At 44.1% G+C, this 20,095-nt stretch overlaps 1 protein-coding gene across 5 annotated transcripts in view; it reads left to right on the top strand.

The window, feature by feature from the left end:
• The window catches only part of ADGRB1 (adhesion G protein-coupled receptor B1), a 525,063-nt gene that overhangs the window by 466,200 nt on the left and 38,768 nt on the right, over positions 1 to 20,095 (top strand). For 2 of the 5 annotated variants that reach the window (XM_033935216.1, XM_033935213.1), the window contains 2 exons: positions 8,576 to 8,671; positions 15,599 to 15,638. In XM_033935216.1, the coding sequence (XP_033791107.1) occupies positions 8,576 to 8,671; positions 15,599 to 15,638 (136 nt within the window). Of the gene's footprint in view, positions 1 to 8,575; positions 8,672 to 15,598; positions 15,654 to 20,095 lie in introns of all 5 variants that reach the window. The other 3 variants (XM_033935215.1, XM_033935212.1, XM_033935214.1) reach the window with 2 other exon arrangements.

Raw genomic sequence — 20,095 nt, 5'->3', positions numbered from 1 at the left:
ATAGAGCTTTATGGTTATAGAAACCTAGAAACATGATGGCAGATAAAGGCCAAATGGTCCATCCACAGCATCCACTATCTCCTCCTCTCCCATAAGAACATAAGAAGTGCCTCTGCTGGGTCAGACCAGAGGTCCATCGCGCCCAGCAGTCCGCTCACGCGGCGGCCCAACAGGTCCAGGACATGTGCAGTAATCCTCTATCTATACCCTTCTATCCCCTTCTCCAGCAGGAAATTGTCCAATCTTTTCTTAAACCCCGTTACCATACTCTGTCCTATTACACTCTCTGGAAGCGCATTCCAGGTGTCCACCACACGTTGGGTAAAAAAGAACTTCCTAGTATTTGTTTTGAATCTGTCTCCTATCAACTTTTCCGAGTGCCCTCTTGTTCTTTTATTATTCGAAAGTTTGAAGAATCTGTCCCTCTTTACTCTCTCTATGCCCTTCATGATCCTATAAGTCTATCATATCTCCTCTAAGTCTCCTCTAAGGCTGCTTTTGAATTTCTGCAAGTTCCCCAACCCCTATATGTCCTCACCGTATGTCCAAATTCGATTGTAAGCTCTTTTGAGCGGGGACCGCCTATTACATGTTCAATGTACAGCGCTGTGTACGCCTTTCAGCGCTAAAGAAATTGTATTAGCAGCGGTGGTAGCCAGCGCATTTTCAGTGGGGACTGAAACTGTCCTCCCCTGCCAGCGACCACAACATGATCACGCCCTTCCCTTCCCCCTCCCCCAACCACATGCTTTGCCCTCCCACTGCTAGAAAATCATGATGCATGCTTTTCCACTAGTTGGTATTCACTAAAAGGCCACTTATTCATGTGACTAAAATACCGCTATTTACACATGTTGCTGATGCTCACATCTAGATAGCTCCCATTCAGAATTACTCACAGAATGGGGGAAATGCCCTTTTTTGAATAAGACCTTATCTATACATGACCCTTCTTCTACGAAATTGCGATGGCAGTTTCTAGCGCGGGGAGCTGTGCTGAATGGCCCGCGATGCTCCCGACGCTCATAGGAACTCAGTGAGCGTCGGGAGCAGCGCGGATCTCTGCGCTAGAAACTGCTATCTTTTACCTAGTTATTTTCTTGACCACTCTGAATTTGTTAATAGAAAACGTCCTACATGGGGTTTGCGGACATTTGACTTTCCATCTATTAAGGGATGTGTTTACAGACGTTTCTATCTTATCAGGCCGGTATATGGGATAAACGTCTTGGTAATTTTATATTAAGTTCCGTATCGAGGTGGAAGAGGACATCTTCTTTTTCAAAGGCCCCACGGCAACAAGAGGGCATCCGTGGAAAATCAGGGGCGGGAAACTACACAGTGACACCAGGAAATACTTCTTCACCGAGAGGGTGGTTGATCACTGGAATGATCTTCCACTGCAGGTGGTCGAGGCCAGCAACGTGCCTGATTTTAAGTGAAAATGGGATCGCCAGTGGGATCTCTTCACAGAGAAAGGTAGGGGAGGATTATTGGGGTGGGCAGACTTGGTGGGCCGTGACCCTTATCTGCCGTCTATTTCTATGTTTCTATGTATCTGGCATTTAGAAAATTGTTTTTTGGGTTGATTTTTTTTTTATAAATATTTATTAATTTTCAAAAACTAATACAAAGTGTGAAGAATTATACAGACATTAATAATCAACGTAAGCAATTAAATTCCATCAATGACAATGTAGAAGAAAAAATCCATTCCCCTCCCATCCAACAATTTAATCAAAAAAGATATCCCCCCCACCCCGTCCTGGATATGTATAAAAATAAACAAAAAATTTAAACTAATACAACTAAGTTGAAGTAACAAAGAATGTCAACGGGCCCTAAACCAAATTTAAAAAATTGCTATGCCCCAACATATCAGCATTCATCTTTTCGTATTTGTAACCTAAAACTAACTAAACTAAACCTTAGGTTTGTATACCGCACCATCTCCACAGTCGTACAGCTCGGCACGGTTTACAGGAATTGGAATGAGAAAGGAACTCCAAGGAAAGGATGAAGATCTGAGGAAAGAAGAATGATTAGAGGACTAGGATATCAAAGGAGGAGGGAGTGTTACATTTTGTTTACGGAAAAGTTGGAGAGAACTCAGGTTCCAAAGAGGGGAGGTAAGGTTGTTCCAGAGCTCGGTGAATCTGAAGGGGAGAGAAGTTGAGGCGGTCGCAATTTTTCCAATTGCGGATTATCATTTGCATAGCGATCCCGGTCATAATTAGGGAAAGCCTGCCTTTGTAGCGATTCATGGGAGGCTTAATATGCAGCAAGGTCCACATATAATTGCCTCATACTTCAAAGGGATTGTTGATTCCAGGATGAGGTTAATATGTCCCCATATTGACTTCCAGAAGTTAAAATTGTTAAAAACATACTTGGTAAAATTTTTAACTAATGGATTGTAATTCACTGTGAACGTCCAGTATCTTTTACTCTGTAAACCGCACAGAACTGAAAGGTAGCTGCAGCATATGAGGCTTTTGTTATATTATGTCATAAGAAGTAATTGATAAAAGAATTATATATATTGAAAGCCGATGTGATCACTTTCATGTCCTCCTTCGTGATACAGTCAAGCTGATATATCCGGAAGACGGTGTGCGTGTGTGTGTACACTTACAAATCAAGATGATATATTTGGAAGACATTTTCTGCGAATAGAGATTACTCATTCATGAGAAATGAATGGGAGTACTCAGGGACCACTTTCCGATGTCGTTGACAATCCTCTTTACCTCTAAGCCCTGCTCACTGACCCCCGTGCAGTCTGTCCAGCAGCATCTAAAGCAGTTAATAACTTGCCGTCTACTATGAAATTCTCCCAGGCTTTTTTGAGATTAGATGTCACCATCATGAAATTTCTGTTTTACCCATGGAAACAGAAGGAGGGGAACTGGTGTCAGTGCTAATTGAAGCTTAGCAGTTTAGGATGCAGAAGAATAGGGCGGGAAGAGTTAGTGGGGGTAGACTGGAATGTGTACCCTCTCCTATCTGCATTTGAGAGATTGTGGTACTAAAAAATACTCATCCTATAGTGATTCTTGGCAATCGATCTGTTGAGAATCAAGTCATTGGCGTTTGCCACATGGTAGTTGGGGGTTTGTCGATACACTGTTTGTGGAGATTGTTATTGCATATACAGTCAGCATTTATCATGTATACTAATGACGAGGAATCGAGGGAGTCAGTGAAGTACGTAGGTACATGGATGGCACTGATATACTCAAATATAAACCAAGATTTTGGGGCCAAAAAAAAAGGCTCAAAAGTGGGGGGTCTCGGTTTATATTCGGGTCAGCGCTGACCTGCCCCCACCCTCCCAAACCTGTTGCAGGCCTCTGCCAGGCCTGCCGTGAAACCTGGTGAACCGCGGCAGGAGTGACCTTCCTTCGCTCCTGCCCATGCAGAGCTGCTAGCTGATTGGCTGCCGTGAACTTGCTGCGATTCACTGCTGGACCACCAGGGATACTAAAGGTACACGGGGAAGGTGGGAGGGAGGTAAAAATTCTTAGAAGGGGCTGTGACAGGAGGCAGGAGGACCTCCAGGTCTCACAGCACCGCTGGACCACCGGGTCTCACAGCAGGCCTGGTGGAGGCCTGCAAGTCATCGGGAGGGAGGAGGGACGGTACAGAAACTAGAAGTGAGTGAGGGGGCTAGATGCAGAGCCTGGCGGAGCAGTGAGGGAGGGGGAACAGGGTGCAGAGCCTGGTAGAGCTAGGCAAGGCACTGCATTTGAGTATTACTCCCCCCCCCCCCCCCCCACGGTTTATATTCGAGTCTACCTTTGTTCTTCCTTTTTTGGTGGTGAAAATGTTACCTCGGTTTATATTCAAGTATATATGGTATTTTAAAAGATGTTCTTCACTTCTTCGAGATGTAGTAAAGATTTTTTTCTCCTCAATGTGGCACTTTGCGTCAACACTTTGCATACTGTTGCATTTCATTACCTGTGCATACATTTCAAGTTAAAAGTAGCACAAACTAATTTACATGCGCTTTGCATAAACCTAGCTTGTTCATGCCAATGTTTTTGTGGCTTTAATGCACTTTCATATTACATTACATTAGTGACTTCTATTCTGCCTTTACCTTGCGGTTCAAGGCGGATTACATAAGAATTGTTATGATCTTAATACATAAGCTTATATGGTAAGGTTTTCTAATTTGCTGAGGCAAGTGAAGTAGGTGTTGGTGGAGTTTGGAAATTTGTTGGTAGAGTGATAATTGGTTTTATGTGTTTTTTGAAGAGTAAGGTTTTAGTTTCTTTTTTGAAAGTTTTATAGTCTGTGGATGAAGTCAGCAGGTTGGCAAGTTGGCTGCTTTTTGTTATCAGGAAAGAGCAATACACTTCTCCCTTCATATTCGCGGTTTCAGCATTCACGGTTTCGATTATTCACGGTTTTTAGCTTGCTGGCTCCTCCCCTCCCCCCCACCAATTATGTCAGCTTGCATCTTTACGTACCCAAAGATCACAGGCTGCAAATACAAATCCTTTTTGGACAGGACCTTCATGTTCCAAGCAAGCAGACAGCAGTCCTGGCTGGATAACTACATAAATAGAGCCAGTCTGACCTACGGCGCATTCCGAAAATCAATTAAAACTGTTCTGTTTGACAAATTCATCTCCTAAACAGAAGCCTCTCATAAGAACATAAGCAATGCCTCCGCTGGGTCAGACCTGAGGTCCATCGTGCCCAGCAGTCCGCTCATGCGGCGGCCCAAGAGGTCCAGGACCTGTGCAGTAATCCTCTATCTATACCCCTCTATCCCCTTTTCCAGCAGGAAATTGTCCAATCCTTTCTTAAACCCCAGTACCGTTCTCTGCCCTATTACGCCCTCTGGAAGCGCATTCCAGGTGTCCACCACACGTTGGGTAAAGAAGAACTTCCTAGCATTCGTTTTGGATCTGTCCCCTTTCAACTTTTCTGAATGCCCTCTTGTTCTTTTATTTTCCGAAAGTTTGAAGAATCTGTCCCTCTCCACTCACAATTATATTTTCCTCTCTATCTACCTTGATGTAATTTGCTGTCCTCTACCTATTTCTTATGTAACCTCTCTCTTCTTGCATCCTGTAATTCGTTGATTATCCAGCCTTCTTCGAATGTGAACCGCCTAGAAGTCTTTCAACTATGGCGGTATAGAAGAATAAAGTTATTATTATTATTAGAGAAATCGCTGATTCCAAGCGTTTACAGAGAAAATTGCCGATTCCCAGTACTTTCTTCCCAGCATGTTATTCGGGGTTTCACCATATTCACAATGGTTTTTAATAGAAAACAGTGAATAGTATATGAAAAAGTTATTTGTGTTTTTTCTGTATTTGCGGTTCTGTCAATCCCCTATCACAGCGAATACAGAAGGAGAAGTGTACAAATCAAAGCATTGCACATGAAAGAGCCTTTTTATTAACGTGCATTAAGCACTTAACACACAGTTAACACACAATAACTGGCTACCACCTAATCAAGTAGTTTGCCAATTACCAGGCATAAAAATGTGCATTGCTTAACTGTAATGAATTTCTCTGCCAGGCGGTGTGGCATGGGTGGAAGCATGGAAGGAGTTTGGAACTTAGGGCATGGTCAGTGCAATACATTAAGGCCCATCTATCATAATAAAACCCTAAGCACGCATGTGCTCTTACAACTTCGTGATCTCTGCCTCCGTGATCTGTAGCTCCGTGGCAGTGTTCGACGCGTTCAGCTGGCGGCGATTTGTGTGTGTCAGACCCTTTTCCCTTTGCTTTAGTTGTGGTGGGCGGCGGACCGGGGGGGGGGTTGAAGCGGCGGTGGGCCAAACAGTAGGTAGCAGCAGCGGGGGCCGGTATGGGGTGGCAGGCTTTGGCACTGGAGGGAGAGAGGCAGGCAGGCTGGCTGGCTTTAGCGCGGCAGGGAGAGGGAGGTAGGCTGGATAACTTCGGGGGAGGGGGGTGGGACAAAGGCTGGAAGGCAGTGAGGGGGAGACATAGGAAGGAGCATTGGGGCACTGGGGCACTAAGTACATGGGAAGAGGCACTAAGGACAAAGGAAGGAGGCACTGGGGCACTAAGGACATGGGAAGGGGCACTAAGGACATAGGAAGGAGGCACTGGGGGCACTAGATATAGGAAGGAAGGAGGGAGGGAATAGAAAGGGACAATTGTTGGGCCTGAATGTAGAAAGTGGCCAAGGAGAGAGAGAGACAGAAAGAAAGAAAGACAGACAGCGGAAAAGGAGAGACAGACAGACACATCTACTCTAGCACCCTTTATTGTGCTTAAACACTTGTATTCTATAAAGTAGGCACCCTACCGAAGCTTAACTTAAGTTGAAAACACCGTTAAAAAAATTGAAAAACAAAAATTAGTCACCTACTGTTGCCATAACAAAGGGCACCTATATCACACCTAGGAAAGCACTTAACAATACCTAATGGCATTGTAGGCATAGCTAATGCCAGAAGTGGCATTAGGCGTCGTAAAGCACTTTTGTAGGCGCCATTCACATGAAAGACAAGGCGCCAGAAATGTAGGCCTTGACAACCCTGGCCTACGTTTCCGGTGCCTACCTTTTCCGAAGCCGTGGACTGACACGCGATCGGTGGCCATTTTTAAGATGGCCGCCGATAATGGTGCTGTTTATAGAATCCAGGCCTAACCGCTTAACTGTTTGTACGGGGGGCCACTTACTGCCTCCTCAACTTTTTCAAAACTACCGCCTACTCAAGAGGAGGCATTAAACCGCTAATGCGCCTTCGTAAAAGGAGCCCTAAATGTGTATTCCCAGGCCATCAAAGTACTCCATAAAGACACAATTCCACAGGCTAAAAAAAAAAAAAATCAAAAAAAGGAATTCTAAAAACAAAATAAAACAAGTAAACCCACAGGCATTGCAACAGCTCAAGGTCAAGTTTCAAGTTTTATTTAAAATTTGATTAAAATGCTTATAAAAGGTTTCTAAGAAATTTACATGTATAAAATAGGAAAATAGAAGGATTTAAGACAGTGTTATTCAACCACCGGTCCATGAACTGGTGCCGGTCCACAAAAATTTCCTTCCGGTCCACAGGGCCAGCACGTGCATCAGGCCCAAAACAGTGTTCTTCAACCGCCGGTCCACGGTGCGATCGATGCGGCGTTATCTTCGAGCCAGCTCCCTCTTCCTCACTGATTCGGTGCACAAAGCTCCTACGGGCATTCTGCGCCTGAACCGGAAGCCTTCTCTCTGACGTTGCAACGTCAGAGGGAAGGCTTCCAGATGAGGCACGGGACATGCAAGGTGCAATTAGTACTATTATGGGGGCGGGGTCTTTGGTGGGGATTGGGTAGAGATGGGCGGGGTCTGGCCCACGACTTAGCCCAGTGTTCTTCAACCGCCGGTCCACGGACCGATGCCGGTCCACAGAATAATTCTTTTATTTCTGCCGGTCCATAGGTGTAAAAAGGTTGAAAAACACTGATTTAAGAGACAGGCATAAACCAAGACTAACTTGAAACTTAGGTAAAAGGGTCTTCTTCCTTGGGTTGTCAGTGCTAAATAGAGAGGTGAGCCTTTTAGTTTGCTTTGAGTGAAATTCAAGAACCAACTAAAGAACAACTTTGGAAATTAAGAGCTAATCCCGAAATCTTGTCTCTGACCCTGGCAAAATCCAGGTTGCTTGGAAAAAGGGTCTGGCAGGCCCTGATGGGGGAATACGTTTCCATCGTATCGTACTTCTCCAAGGAACTTACAAGAATTTTTTGAAACCTATAAACCGAAACGAGAGCTCAGATCTGAAAATGGGATGAAATTAAGTTTTTGGAGGAAAGAATGTCGATTTATCCATGTTAAGATCGGAGCATCAATGTGGCTGGTGCAGAATTATGGAATGCCCTGCCTGGTATCTTGCGATTCTGTATTGGGAGGATGAACTTTTACAAAATGCTGAAAACACAATTATTTGCCAATCCCTTCCTATGCTAATGCTTATTCCTTTGATAATATCCTCTTGCGATTTCCCTGTCAGTAATGTATAATTTAAAGCATGTTGTATTTCTGAATTGATGGTATTAGACTTTCTTTGAATGCTAATGTGAACTGGTGTGGGTATTTACCGTAGAATTTATCATTTCATTTGATGTGTGTGTGGTTTGGCCTTGATTTTTTATATTTTATATTGGGGGATGTCTATGATGTTGTCCAGCCATGTCTACGTTATATGTGGAAATCGTAGGGAAACAAGATTTTATGTATGTGACTTGTAAACCGCATTGTTGTATGCAGTCTATAAATTTTTTAATAAATAAATTGCTCATTCCCAAACTTACAGAGCATAAGTGTTAATGAGCCTCTTCTATAGAAACTTTTCCAAACCACCAATGCTACTGGCTTTAACCCCATCTGCTTGCAGTATGGTAGTTCCTTCATTTTTCAAAACAACAGTCACGTCTCGGTTTGTGGCTTTCTCGGGTAATATCTGAAAATGCAGAAGCCCGCGCATGTTAACACCCCAGTGAGACTCTGAAAGAAAGCATCAGGAGTCTTGAGGAGGAGGGTGGATAAGAAAATACGTCTGACTTTTGCATTCTGATCCATTCCGCAGGTCCAGGATGCTGTAAAATGTCGTGCTGTGGATCGTCAGGAGGAAGGCAACGGGGACTCGGGCAGTTCGTTCCAGAATGGCCACGCTCAGTTAATGGTACACTCCTCAATCAAGGATAATAAGAATTTCGAATCATTATGTGCTTAAATATGATGGCTGTCTCTTCCTCTTCAGTCTTTACTATTATTCAGAAGAAGGGGAAATCTTAATGATCATTTTCAGCTAAGCAATAGACTTAAGCTTTGTTATCACAGGTCCATTCAGTTCCCTTTATGTAGATACCCATCGAGATGGCATCTCCCTTCAATGACAGCCTATGAGCTTCCAGCAACTTCTTTGGCTAAGTTTATTTAAGTCTCCATTGATGTGTTACAGAGTATGATCTACAGATAATGAAATTTGCGGTTGACGTAGTTGCAGAGCTGGTTTATGCTTTCAAATACCTTTAGACTTACAAAGGGGTCTTATTTAAAATGGCAGTCACTATTTTCCACTGGAAATAATAGCTGTGATATATGACCCCAAAAATTAGTAGACACCATATTTCTGGTAGATATTGCAATGGGAATGTGGTGAATGTTGGGAATATGGTAGATCGATGGAATAGTCTTCCATTACAGGTAATTGAGGCCAGCAGTGTGCCTGATTTTAAGACTAAATGGGATCAACACGTGGGATCTCTTCACAGAGAGAGGTAAGGGAGGGTCATTGGTGTGGGCAGACTGGATGGGCCATGGCCCTTATCTGCCGTCACTTTCTATGTTTCTATTCCGTGAATGTGTGTTATTGTACTGTTAACTCCAATTATTAGTAACTAGATCTCACTGCATTAATTAGGAACTGAGCTAAAATAGCTTGAATTAATGGTAACACATCTTAACGGTAGCCTGTATTGAAAACTATGCCCCTAAGCTGTCTCTTGCATTCCTCCATCCTGGTCCAACCTCCTGCATTCCTCTCAACACAGCTTGGTGATAGCCCTGTCTTTCTGGCCCAAACTCCAATCCACTCAACTTAACACAAAAGTGTTCTTTCGCTACCTCCCCCCCGATTCCTACTTTCTTATCTAAGGGATGCCCAAAGTCTTTGGGCACATGAATGATCTGGTGCCAGTGAAAATGAATTTGGAGTTCCTTTCCAATTTTGTGTCTTGGGTGTATTCCAAAGAGCGCCAACGGGTACATTAGCCCACCAACGATCTCAGGAGCAAAAATGAATATGCCTCTTCATTAGTGCAAATCACATCTTTGTCGTGATTGATTGATATCCGAGCAATCCAAACCAAGCACTGTCTTAGAGAGTACAAAGATAAGAAAAAGGATCTGCATTATTCCATGTTAGGAACTTTTCCGAAGCTGAGTTTCAATAAATGGCGATATCGCGTGACTGACGCATGATCGGTGGCCATTTATAAGATGGCTGCCGATAATGGTGCTGTTTATAGAATCCAGACCTAAGTGCTTAACCGTTTGCCTCCTAATCACCTTCGTATAATCATTGTGGCCAGTATTTCAATAAAATCTGTGGTGATATTCTTTTTTCCTTTTTTTTGTGCCCCAAATTACTTAGCCACCTCTTTTGAAAAACTGATTTAGTTTTATTTCATAACATAAAGATTTGTTCTTGCTCTCTCTGTCCTATTAGTTTCACCCATTGATTTTCTAGTGCATCCATATGGTCCCCTCTACCAGCTCCTCCTTGAGCTATTTCCTGATTTTACGAACATTGGGCATTCACAAGACTCATTTCTGCCTTGGCTGTTATCTGAAACCAGACTGTTAGATAATGATTGCTATTGCTAAACCCATGCTTGCCTGGAAAACAGAAATGCACTCTTGTATTGCCCCTTTGCTTTTGTGTTTCATTACTGTATGACAGAGCAGAGTCCCCCGAAAGAAATCCAGGTTCATTCTATTTCTAATTGATTCTGCAGATGGAATCCTTCATTCTTCTGCATCCATAACTAGCATCCTGCCTTTCATCCCCACCTTCTGGCCAAGTCTTTGGCAAGATCTTAAACCAGCAATATGCAGAGCAGTGATCCGTAGTAGAGAAAATCATTCTCCTTTTCCAAAATATTGTAACAGTGCCACCTCCTTTCTCCCATGCTTTCTGCATTTAGGTCACGTTGACATTTGATTCCTCTATAATCTCAGTTCCTTCTCTTTTTCTGCCATCCGTACCCTTCTTGAACGCATTGTAGTCCAGTATGGCCAAATCCTGTCAATGCAACTCATTGATATAACTAAACACGTTTCTACTTGTAATCAACTAGATCAGTGGTTCACAAACCTATCCTGGAAGACCACCAGGCCAATCGGGTTTTCAGGCTAGCCCTAATGAATATGCATGGAGCAGATTTGCATGCCTGTCACTTCCATTATATGCAAATCTCTCTCATGCATATTCATTAGGGCTAGCCTGAAAACCCGAATGGCCTGGTGGTCCTCCAGGACAGAGTTGGGAACCACTGAACTAGATAATATGTTAACTATAGAATTTCAGGTTAGTTTAGTGACTAAAACCATTTTTGGGCTTTTAAGGAAATTAAGGTTAGTCAGAAAATGTCCTGATATTTCAGCATTTTCACTAGTGGTCCAGTCATTAATTCTTTCGCAATTGGATTATTGTAACATACCCCCCTCTTAGGCGCACTAAGCTTTGTAGCGTGCGCTAAACATTAACGTGTGCATGTTATCCTATGGACGCGTTAGCGGTTAGCGCACGCCTCGATTTAGCGCGCGCTAAGCCCGCGGCAAAACGCTTAGCGCGCCTGTGCAAAAGAGGGCCTTAGTTTATCTTGGCTGTACTACAAGACTCCTAAAGAGATTCCAAACTCTTCAAAAAGTTAAGAGTTATATTCTCGATTCCCAAAAATGGAAGGACTACACCGTGCTTCGTTCAATTACATTGGTTACCCCATTTTCTGCTAGGATAACTTATAAGCTCTGTGTATTAATTTCCAATGTTTTACATGGCCTAGCGCCTTCTTATTTGCTAGATTAACCCCCTCTTTAACTAAGGTGAGCTACGCATTTTACCGCGCGCTAAATATACGCATGCACTAAATATACACGGGCGCTAAACGCTAAGGCGCCCATTATATGTCTATGGACGTGTTAGCGTGCGTTAATATTTCGCCCGCACTAAAATGCCTAGTGCACCTTAGTAAAAGGGGACCATAGTGTCCTTAATGATCGGTAGACCGGGTCATAAACAACGAAATCAATTCTGTTTACAATTTCCATCGCCTAAATCAATTAAGCTATTCTGTCAATTTAGGCCCTCTTTTACTAAGGTGCTCTAACATAGTAACATAGTAGATGATGGCAGATAAAGACCCGAATGGTCCATCCAGTCTGCCCGCGGTTTAGCTCGTGATAAATCAATGCGTGCGCTAACTGCTAACATGTCCATAGGATAACATAGCGCATCTTAGTAAAGGAGGGGGTTAGTGCTTCTTTTAGTTATCAAGCTCCGACTATTTGGGATAAACTTCCTCTCACTGTTAGATCGGAAATTCATTGCAGTCAAACCTCGGTTTGCGAGTGTTTTGCAAGATGAGCAAAACACTCCTGCAAATTTTGACTCAATATGCGAGCCCCCACCCCACCGGTTCCTGGGGTGGGAGCTGGTTCCCGGGGTGGGAGCGAGCAGCGCCAGTGACCTCGGGGGGGGGGGGGAGGGGGGCGGTCTTTTGGGGATGTGGAATGAATCATCCAAGTCTCTCTTATTTTCTATGGAGAAACTCACTTCGATATATGAGTGCTTTGGTTTACGAGCATGCTTCTGCAACGAATTATGCTCACAAACCAAGGTACCACTGTATTTCGTTTTTAGAGGACAGACAACGAGGGCGGGGCAAGGCTGGGGGCAGGGCGGGGGATGGGTTGTACTGGGCGGGCCCGGGGGCGGATCTAAGGGGGGGTCCAGATTTTACTATAGTAAAATTTGACAACCTTAGCCATGCTTACATTTGGAAATGCACCAGTTTAGGTGGGAGTTAGTCTAACGGCATCTGCAATTTCCTGATTGTATCTTACTATTAAACATAACCCAGTTCTGCAACTCATGCAAAGACATAGCACTGTTGTGCTTCCAACTGAATATGCAAACCATACATGATGTCAGTGCATATCGCTCACAAGCGCTATATTTCTGTCTTGGCATTTGTACTAGAGGGCAACCAAAATTTATTGCATAGTTTTGGCCAACTGTAACTGGTATGGCAGCCCCCCACCCTCCAACCAAAAGCGGACCATAAACTCCCAGTTCCTTTGACAGGAAGAGGCCCCCCCATAACCAGAAGTGCTCCCCTCCCAACACCCATAGGCCTCCCCAGTTCTACTTTAGAAGCCCTGATGGTCTATTAGCACTGTTGAGGCAGGAGTGATCCCAAATGGCTGCTGCGTCCTCCCGTAGCCTTAGAAGCCTTGGTAGGCCACTAGACCACCAGAGTGTCTAAGTAGGTCATGGAGGGCCTACAGGTGGTGAGGGGGCGATGCTTTTGATCCGGAACAAAGAGTGGTCACCGCTATTGGTTGTGGGCAGAGCTTCGGTTTCAGCCGAAAATGCTGGGGCACAGCCGAATCTAAATTGCAGGTTTTCTTACCAAATCTAAAACTGAAATTTTGTCAGGCTCTAATTTGTACCCCATTCATCTCAATATGACCCGGAGTAGCTTACGTAAAAACCTTGCTTGAAACTGGAAGCAGTTCCTTGAAAGTATCTGGGCTTATTAGCTGAAAGTAATTTTACAGGGCAGGCTGATACGGGCTTTGGATTTCCCCCTCCCCTCCACACACACATACACACACACATTGCATGTACATATCTGCATGTGTGTTTGCATTGAGGTAAAATCAGACTGGATTGGTTTGTCCTATGAAATAAATAGAGTCAGTTTGTAACCTTAAAAGTATCGAGGAATCAAACAGCAACTGTGGGTTTGATACTAGCCATGTGTTGTACCTGAACAAAAGCCAAAGACTCCCTCTGCTCTTATCATATTGTGGATTATCGTTGTACATCATCTCAACAAAAAGAGGCAAGGATTTGCTTTAATGACCAGGAGCTTCCTCCAGTGGTGCAGTAAGAGGGGAGGGGGGCGGACCACCCCAGGCGCCATGTCGGTTGGGGCGCTCACACTATCCCTCCCTCCACCACGTAGCTCTATAGATCTTCACTAGAGCAAGCAACTTCTTCCTGTTACTCATGCCAGCCTGATTCCCTCTGAATCACTTCCGGGTCAAGGGGCCAGGAAGTGACATCTGAGGGAGATCCAAAACTGGAGAAAAGCCACTTTCACTGACAAAGATTTAGAGGTATTGGGGAGGGGATGGAAGGGAGAGCGCAAGTGTGGAGTGGGGGGCGTGGAGAAGCAGGGGGGTCACAGAGAAGAGGACGTTGGGGGCACCACCGCCACAGGTGGATTCCTCTGTGGTTCCTGACTGTACACTCCAAAATTATGATCTATTTCCTAGCAAGGTAGATAATGGGCAACAGCCAAACTGCATTGGGATAAGATTAGCCTAATGGTTCGAGCAGCAGGTTGACAACCAGGAGAACCCAGTTCAAATCCCACTGTGACTCTTTGGGCTTATGGGAAACCCTCCATTTTTCAAGATACAAATACAGATTGTTAGTCCTCTAGGAACAGGAAAACACCTACTCGACTTGAAGGCAACTTACCTTGAGCGACTACTGAAGAGCGAGTGATGTCAACTTTGAAACTAAAATTTTGGTTTGAAATGGATCCCGTCTTGATTTATTGGGTCTAGCAAGGTGGCTCTGGGACATCAGGGATAGGTTGAACCTAAAACATAACATAACACCGGATTTCTAGACTGCATAACCAACAAGAGTTCTATGCGGTTCCCTTTGCATGCAGGACTGGTCCAATCTGCCCTTGATCACCTGGAGTAAGCTGAAACCTTTGATTTTGCTCCACTGTATCAATGCAGTGGTATAGTAAAGTGGGAGGGGGTGAGGGGGATGGTCAGCCCTGGGCGCCATATTGATGGGGGCGCCAGCACCCCGCCTCCTCTCCACGCCCCCCTTGCCTCTTCCCATTCCTTCCGTCAACGCAAGCCCTCTTCCTTTCCGCCAGACCTCTAGTTGAAATTGTTGGTCGCGGTGGTCAACAATGTGCTCTTTGCGACCCCGTCGGCTCTCTCGGCGGCGTCACTTCCGGGTGCCACGTATAGGAAGTGACGTCAAAGGGAGAGCCAACAGGATTGTGAGAAGCACATTGTTGACTTCAACTAGAGTTACGGGGGAAGGGAAGGGGGGCGCACGTGGCAGGCGGGATCGGGGACGGAGTGGGGGAGAGGTACCATCGTACCAAGCGCCTCTCACCCTTACTATGCCACTGTATCTACGGTCTTGTATTTGAAGGTTCTCTAGGAAGAGCAGCACTGTGAGTCTATCAATGCAAATGGCCTAAACTAGAAGCAGTCCAACCTCTCAATGTTGTGTTACGTGACAGCCCTACTAGAGCTACACATACGATGGTGACATGGCTTGGCAACTCTTTAACGTCATAAATGGCTCTGTGTATCCTGTTCATCAGCTCTTCTCAAATCTAGTCCCCTCCCCCCCAGCTCTCCAAAAAAGGCCTCGTTTTCAATGTAATCAAATTGGAAGAATAACCTGATTCCCAAGACCAAACCTAGACAGGCACGGACATTAATAGTCATCCTGGCTATGAAGATTACCATTCCCTTCCTGGGGGTCTGATGCCAGATTTAGGCACCACAGTGTTAAGCTGAATGAAAAGGGAGTCATTGACTGAAGGAATTATTCTAACCCAGTGATACCCAAACTACCATATGCAAATTTCTCCGACGCATATTAACTGTGGATATTCTGAAAATCAGATTCCCTGGGGGATTCCTCAGGACAGATTTGGGCATCACTGTTCTAGCTCATCCCAGTACCATTAGCAACAATGAGCAGCGTTGAATATTTGAATGGTTACGATGAATGACCCCTTGACCGGCTTCTTTCTTTCTCTCTTTGTAGACTGACTTTGAGAAGGATGTGGACTTGGCTTGTAGATCAGGTGAGCACATCACAGGTGAGCAAGTGGCCCAGTTTGCAAGTCAAACTGTGTGCGATTTTCCTTTTTTTAAAATTTACTAGTTAAATTATCTTTGGAAATGTGCAACGGTAATCAATAATTTATGTTTTCAGTATTCATTGAAATTGAGACCCTCGACCTGGGGAGAACATTAGACTTATTGTCTGACCCACTTCCAGTTTTGCCCCCACAATTTTTATAGGAAAGGCAAAGCAACAAGACCAGCAGAGAGGGCTGTGGGTGAAAGCCACAGCTGGAACAGCTTAGAAGTTGCCTGTTTGCCTCCACTATTTGTTTGCCATCAGCCATAGTACTTGTAACTTTGCATATGTCTAAATTATTCCATCACAACATTGAGAGGATTGCAGTTGAAAATGGAACCCCTACTCGGCATTTACTGTAGCTGATAGAAAGATCCCGCTACACAAAAGTGGAAGTAAGGAAGAAGTTGGGAATTACAGGCCGGTAAGTCTGACTTCTGTGGTAAGCAAATTAATGGAAATGCTTCTAAGACAGAGAATGGTGAAGTTCCTGGAATCCTGTGGATTACAGGACCAGAGGCAACATGGATTCACTAGATGTAGGTCTTGTCAGGCAAATCTGATCAATTTCATTGACTGGGTGACCAAAGAACTGGATAGAGGGAGTGCGCTAGACGTGGTGTATTTAGATTTTAGCAAAGCCTTTGACAGTGTTCCATACAGATGTCTAATAAATAAACTGAGTGCCCTCTGGATAGGTCCCAAAGTGACAGCCTGGGTCAAGAACTAGTTGAGTGGAAGGCGACAGAGGGTAGTGATCAAAGGAGATCGCTCTGAGGAAAGAGATGTTACCAGTGGTGTGCCTCAAAGTTCTGTTCTTGGGCCTGTTCTTTTTAACATTTTTATAAGTGATATTGCTGAAGGGCTGTCAGGTAAGATTTGCCTCTTTGCGGATGACACCAAAATATGCAATAGGGCAGACCCCCCGGATGGTGTGAATATCATGAAGAAAGACCTAGCAAAGCTTGAAGAATGGTCTGAAATTTGGCAGCTTTGTATACTTTAGAGGAAAGATGGGAGAGGGGAGATACGATAGAGACATTTAAATACCTATGTGATGTAAATGTGCATGAGTCTTTCATTTGAAAGGAAGCTCTGCAATGAGAGGGCATAGGATGAAGTTAAGAGGTGATAGGCTCCGGAGTAATCTAAGGAAATACTTTTATACCGAAAGGGTGGTTGATGAGTGGAACAGTCTCCCGTAAGAGGTGGTAGAGTCAGAGACTGTGTCTGAATTCAAAAGGGCCTGGGATAGGCACGTGGGATCTCTTGGAGAGAGAAAGAGATAATGGTTATTGTGGATGGGCAGCTATGACCTCACAATGCAGATGCACAGAGCCTTAGCCTATAGGAAGAGGAGATGCAAATGTTAAGAGCCTCAGCCAATAGGGAGAGGGGAGATATGATAGAGACATTTAAATACCTACGTGATGTAAATGCGCATGAGTCGAGTCTCTTTCATTTGAAGGGAAGCTCTGCAATGAGAGGGCATAGGATGAAGTTAAGAGGTGATAGGCTCAGGAGTAATCTGAGGAAATACTTTTTTACAGAAAGGGTGGCAGACGCATGGAACGGTCTCCCAGAAGAGGTGGTGGAGACAGAGATTGTGTCTGAATTCAAGAAAGCCTGGGATATGCACATGGGATCTCTTAGAGAAAGGAAGAGATAATGGCTACTGCGGATAGATAGACTGGATGGGCCATTTGGCGAAACAGGAGGACCCCTGTCGGGAGAAGATTTGGAGCTTGTCCAAGTGCTTTTGAAGAGGATTGGACACACTATAGGTCCTTTTACGAAGGCGCGCTAACCGATTTAGCATGCACTAAATGCTAATGTCCTCATAGAATACAATGAACGCGTTAGAATTTAGCGCGCTAATCTGTAGCGCGCCGTAGTAAAAGGACTCCTTTATGAGATAAGTGAATTTTGTTCCGGGCATTGCCTTAGAGATATAATATTACTGCTGTGGTTGCGGCAGTTGCAGACATTCCGTCACACTGTTGTTGCCATCACTTTTCAAGTTTATTGCTGTGGACCCTTTATGAAAATTTCCACAAACTGAAGAAAAAAGATAAGAAGACCGAGGAGACTGAGGAGACTGAGAGGAGACATCATCGAAACGTTCAGGATAATGAAGGGAATAGAGTTAGTAGAGAAAGACAGACTGTTCACCCTCTCCAAGGTAGGGAAAACGAGAGGGCACTCTCTAAAGTTGAAAGGGGATAGATTCCATACAAACGTAAGGAAGTTCTTCTTCACCCAGAGAGTGGTAGAAAACTGCTCTTCCGGAGGCTGTTATAAGGGAAAACACCCTCCAGGGATTCTAGATAAGGTTGGACAAGTTCCTGCTGAACCAGAAAGAACGCAATTAGGGCTAGTCTCAGTTAGGTCTTTCACCAGAGGGCCACCGCGTGAGTGGACTGCTGGGCATGATGGATCACTGGTCTGACCCAGCAGCGGCAATTCTTATGTTCTTATGAAACATTCAAGGTACTGAAGGGAATAGACTTAGTAGATAAGGACAGGTTGTTCATCCTCTCCAAGGTAGGGAGAACGAGAGGGCACTCTCTAAAGTTAAAAGGGGATAGATTCCGTACAAATGGAAGGAAGTTCTTCTTCAACCAGAGAGTGGTAGAAAACTGGAACGCTCTTCCGGAGGCTGTCATAGGGGAAAACACCCTCCAGGGATTCAAGACAAAATTAGACAAGTTCCTGCTGAACCGGAATGTACTCAGGTAGAGCTGATCTCGATTGAAGGCTGGTCTTTGACCTAGGGGCCACCACGTGAGCAGACTGCTGGGCATGATGGACCACTGGAAAGGAGAGACAGGGGAGATATGATTCAGACGTTCAAATACTTGAAGGGTATTAACGTAGAACAAAATCTTTTCCAGAGAAAGGAAAATGGTAAAACCAGAGGACATAATTTGAAGTTGAGGGGTGGTAGATTCAGGGGCAATGTTAGGAAATTCTACTTTACGGAGAGGGTGGTGGATGCCTGGAATGCGCTCCCGAGAGAGGTGGTGGAGAGTAAAACTGTGACTGAGTTCAAAGAAGCGTGGGATGAACACAGAAGATTTAGAATCAGAAAATAATATTAAAGATTGAACTAGGCCAGTTACTGGGCAGACTTGCACGGTCTGCGTCTGTGTATGGCCGTTTGGTGGAGGATGGGCAGGGGAGGGCTTCAATGGCTGGGAGGGTGTAGATGGGCTGGAGTAAGTCTTAACAGAGATTTCGGCAGTTGGAACCCAAGCACAGTACCGGGTAAAGCTTTGGATTCTTGCCCAGAAATAGCTAGGAAGAAAAATTTAAAAAAAAATTTTAAATTGAATCAGGTTGGGCAGACTGGATGGACCATTCGGGTCTTTATCTGCCGTCATCTACTATGTTACTATGTTACTATGGTCTGACCCAGCAGCAGCAATTCTTATGTTCTTATTTTTGTTGTGTGGGGTTTTTGTACAGATCCATGATGATACTGGTTCCAAAGGACGCCTTATGGGTCCATGAACCAATGTACTGAAGTCTCTTTTTCTCCACTTTGGCTTTTATTAATTATCTAGTTTCAGTTATGTTTGTTTGAATGGTGGTCCCAACCACACTTAATAACAGCACGTTTTCATCTGATGTAGTTGGATGGGCTAGCAAACCATAGAGAGGATGACCCAGGCCCATAAGCCACCCTACCCGCTACATTTATGGTGGAAAGTGTGAGGTTTTAAGTTTATTTAAAATTTCTTACATCGCCAAATCAGACTTTTAGGCGGTATACAATTGTAGGAAAAACATGTGATGACTATAATACAAATTTAAAATTAATAGACATCTTTAGGGGTTGTTAATACATCCAAGGACGTTTTAAGCAAGGACAAACAGGAACACAAGGAAAAAAAATTGGAACTATAGTAAAATACATTGGGAAGGGTTCCTGCGGTGGAAGACGGCATGTTTTCGCCCTTATAAGGACAGATGGGTTTCAATGGCATCGACAAATAAAAATGTTTTTAACTTTGTTTTAAATTGATTCAAAGAAGGTTCTACACGTAGATAGTTAGGAATGGAATTCCAAAGGGAGGGAGCAGTCACTGTAAAAAATACTTGATCTCATTGTATTAATAACCTTGAGTAATGGAACCAAGAGCAGATTTTGAGTCATGAAGCGAAGAGTTCTAGAGGAGTTATGGGGAATAAGGAGTCTGCCTATAATTTTGGGTTGATTATTATGACGAGTTTTCAATGTTAATAGCAAGATTTTGTAGCTAATTCTATGTTCTACTGGAAGCCAATGTACTTTGTACAATAAGGGAGAAACATGGTCGAATTTTCTTGCGTTAATTATGATTTCTACAGTGGTATTTTGAATGATCTGAAGGCGTCTTATTTCTTTTTTTGTAA

Source organism: Geotrypetes seraphini, chromosome 2 (assembly GCF_902459505.1).
Source record: "Geotrypetes seraphini chromosome 2, aGeoSer1.1, whole genome shotgun sequence".
Taxonomy (NCBI): Eukaryota; Metazoa; Chordata; class Amphibia; order Gymnophiona; family Dermophiidae; genus Geotrypetes; species Geotrypetes seraphini.
This window is presented reverse-complemented; position numbering and strand designations above follow the sequence as displayed.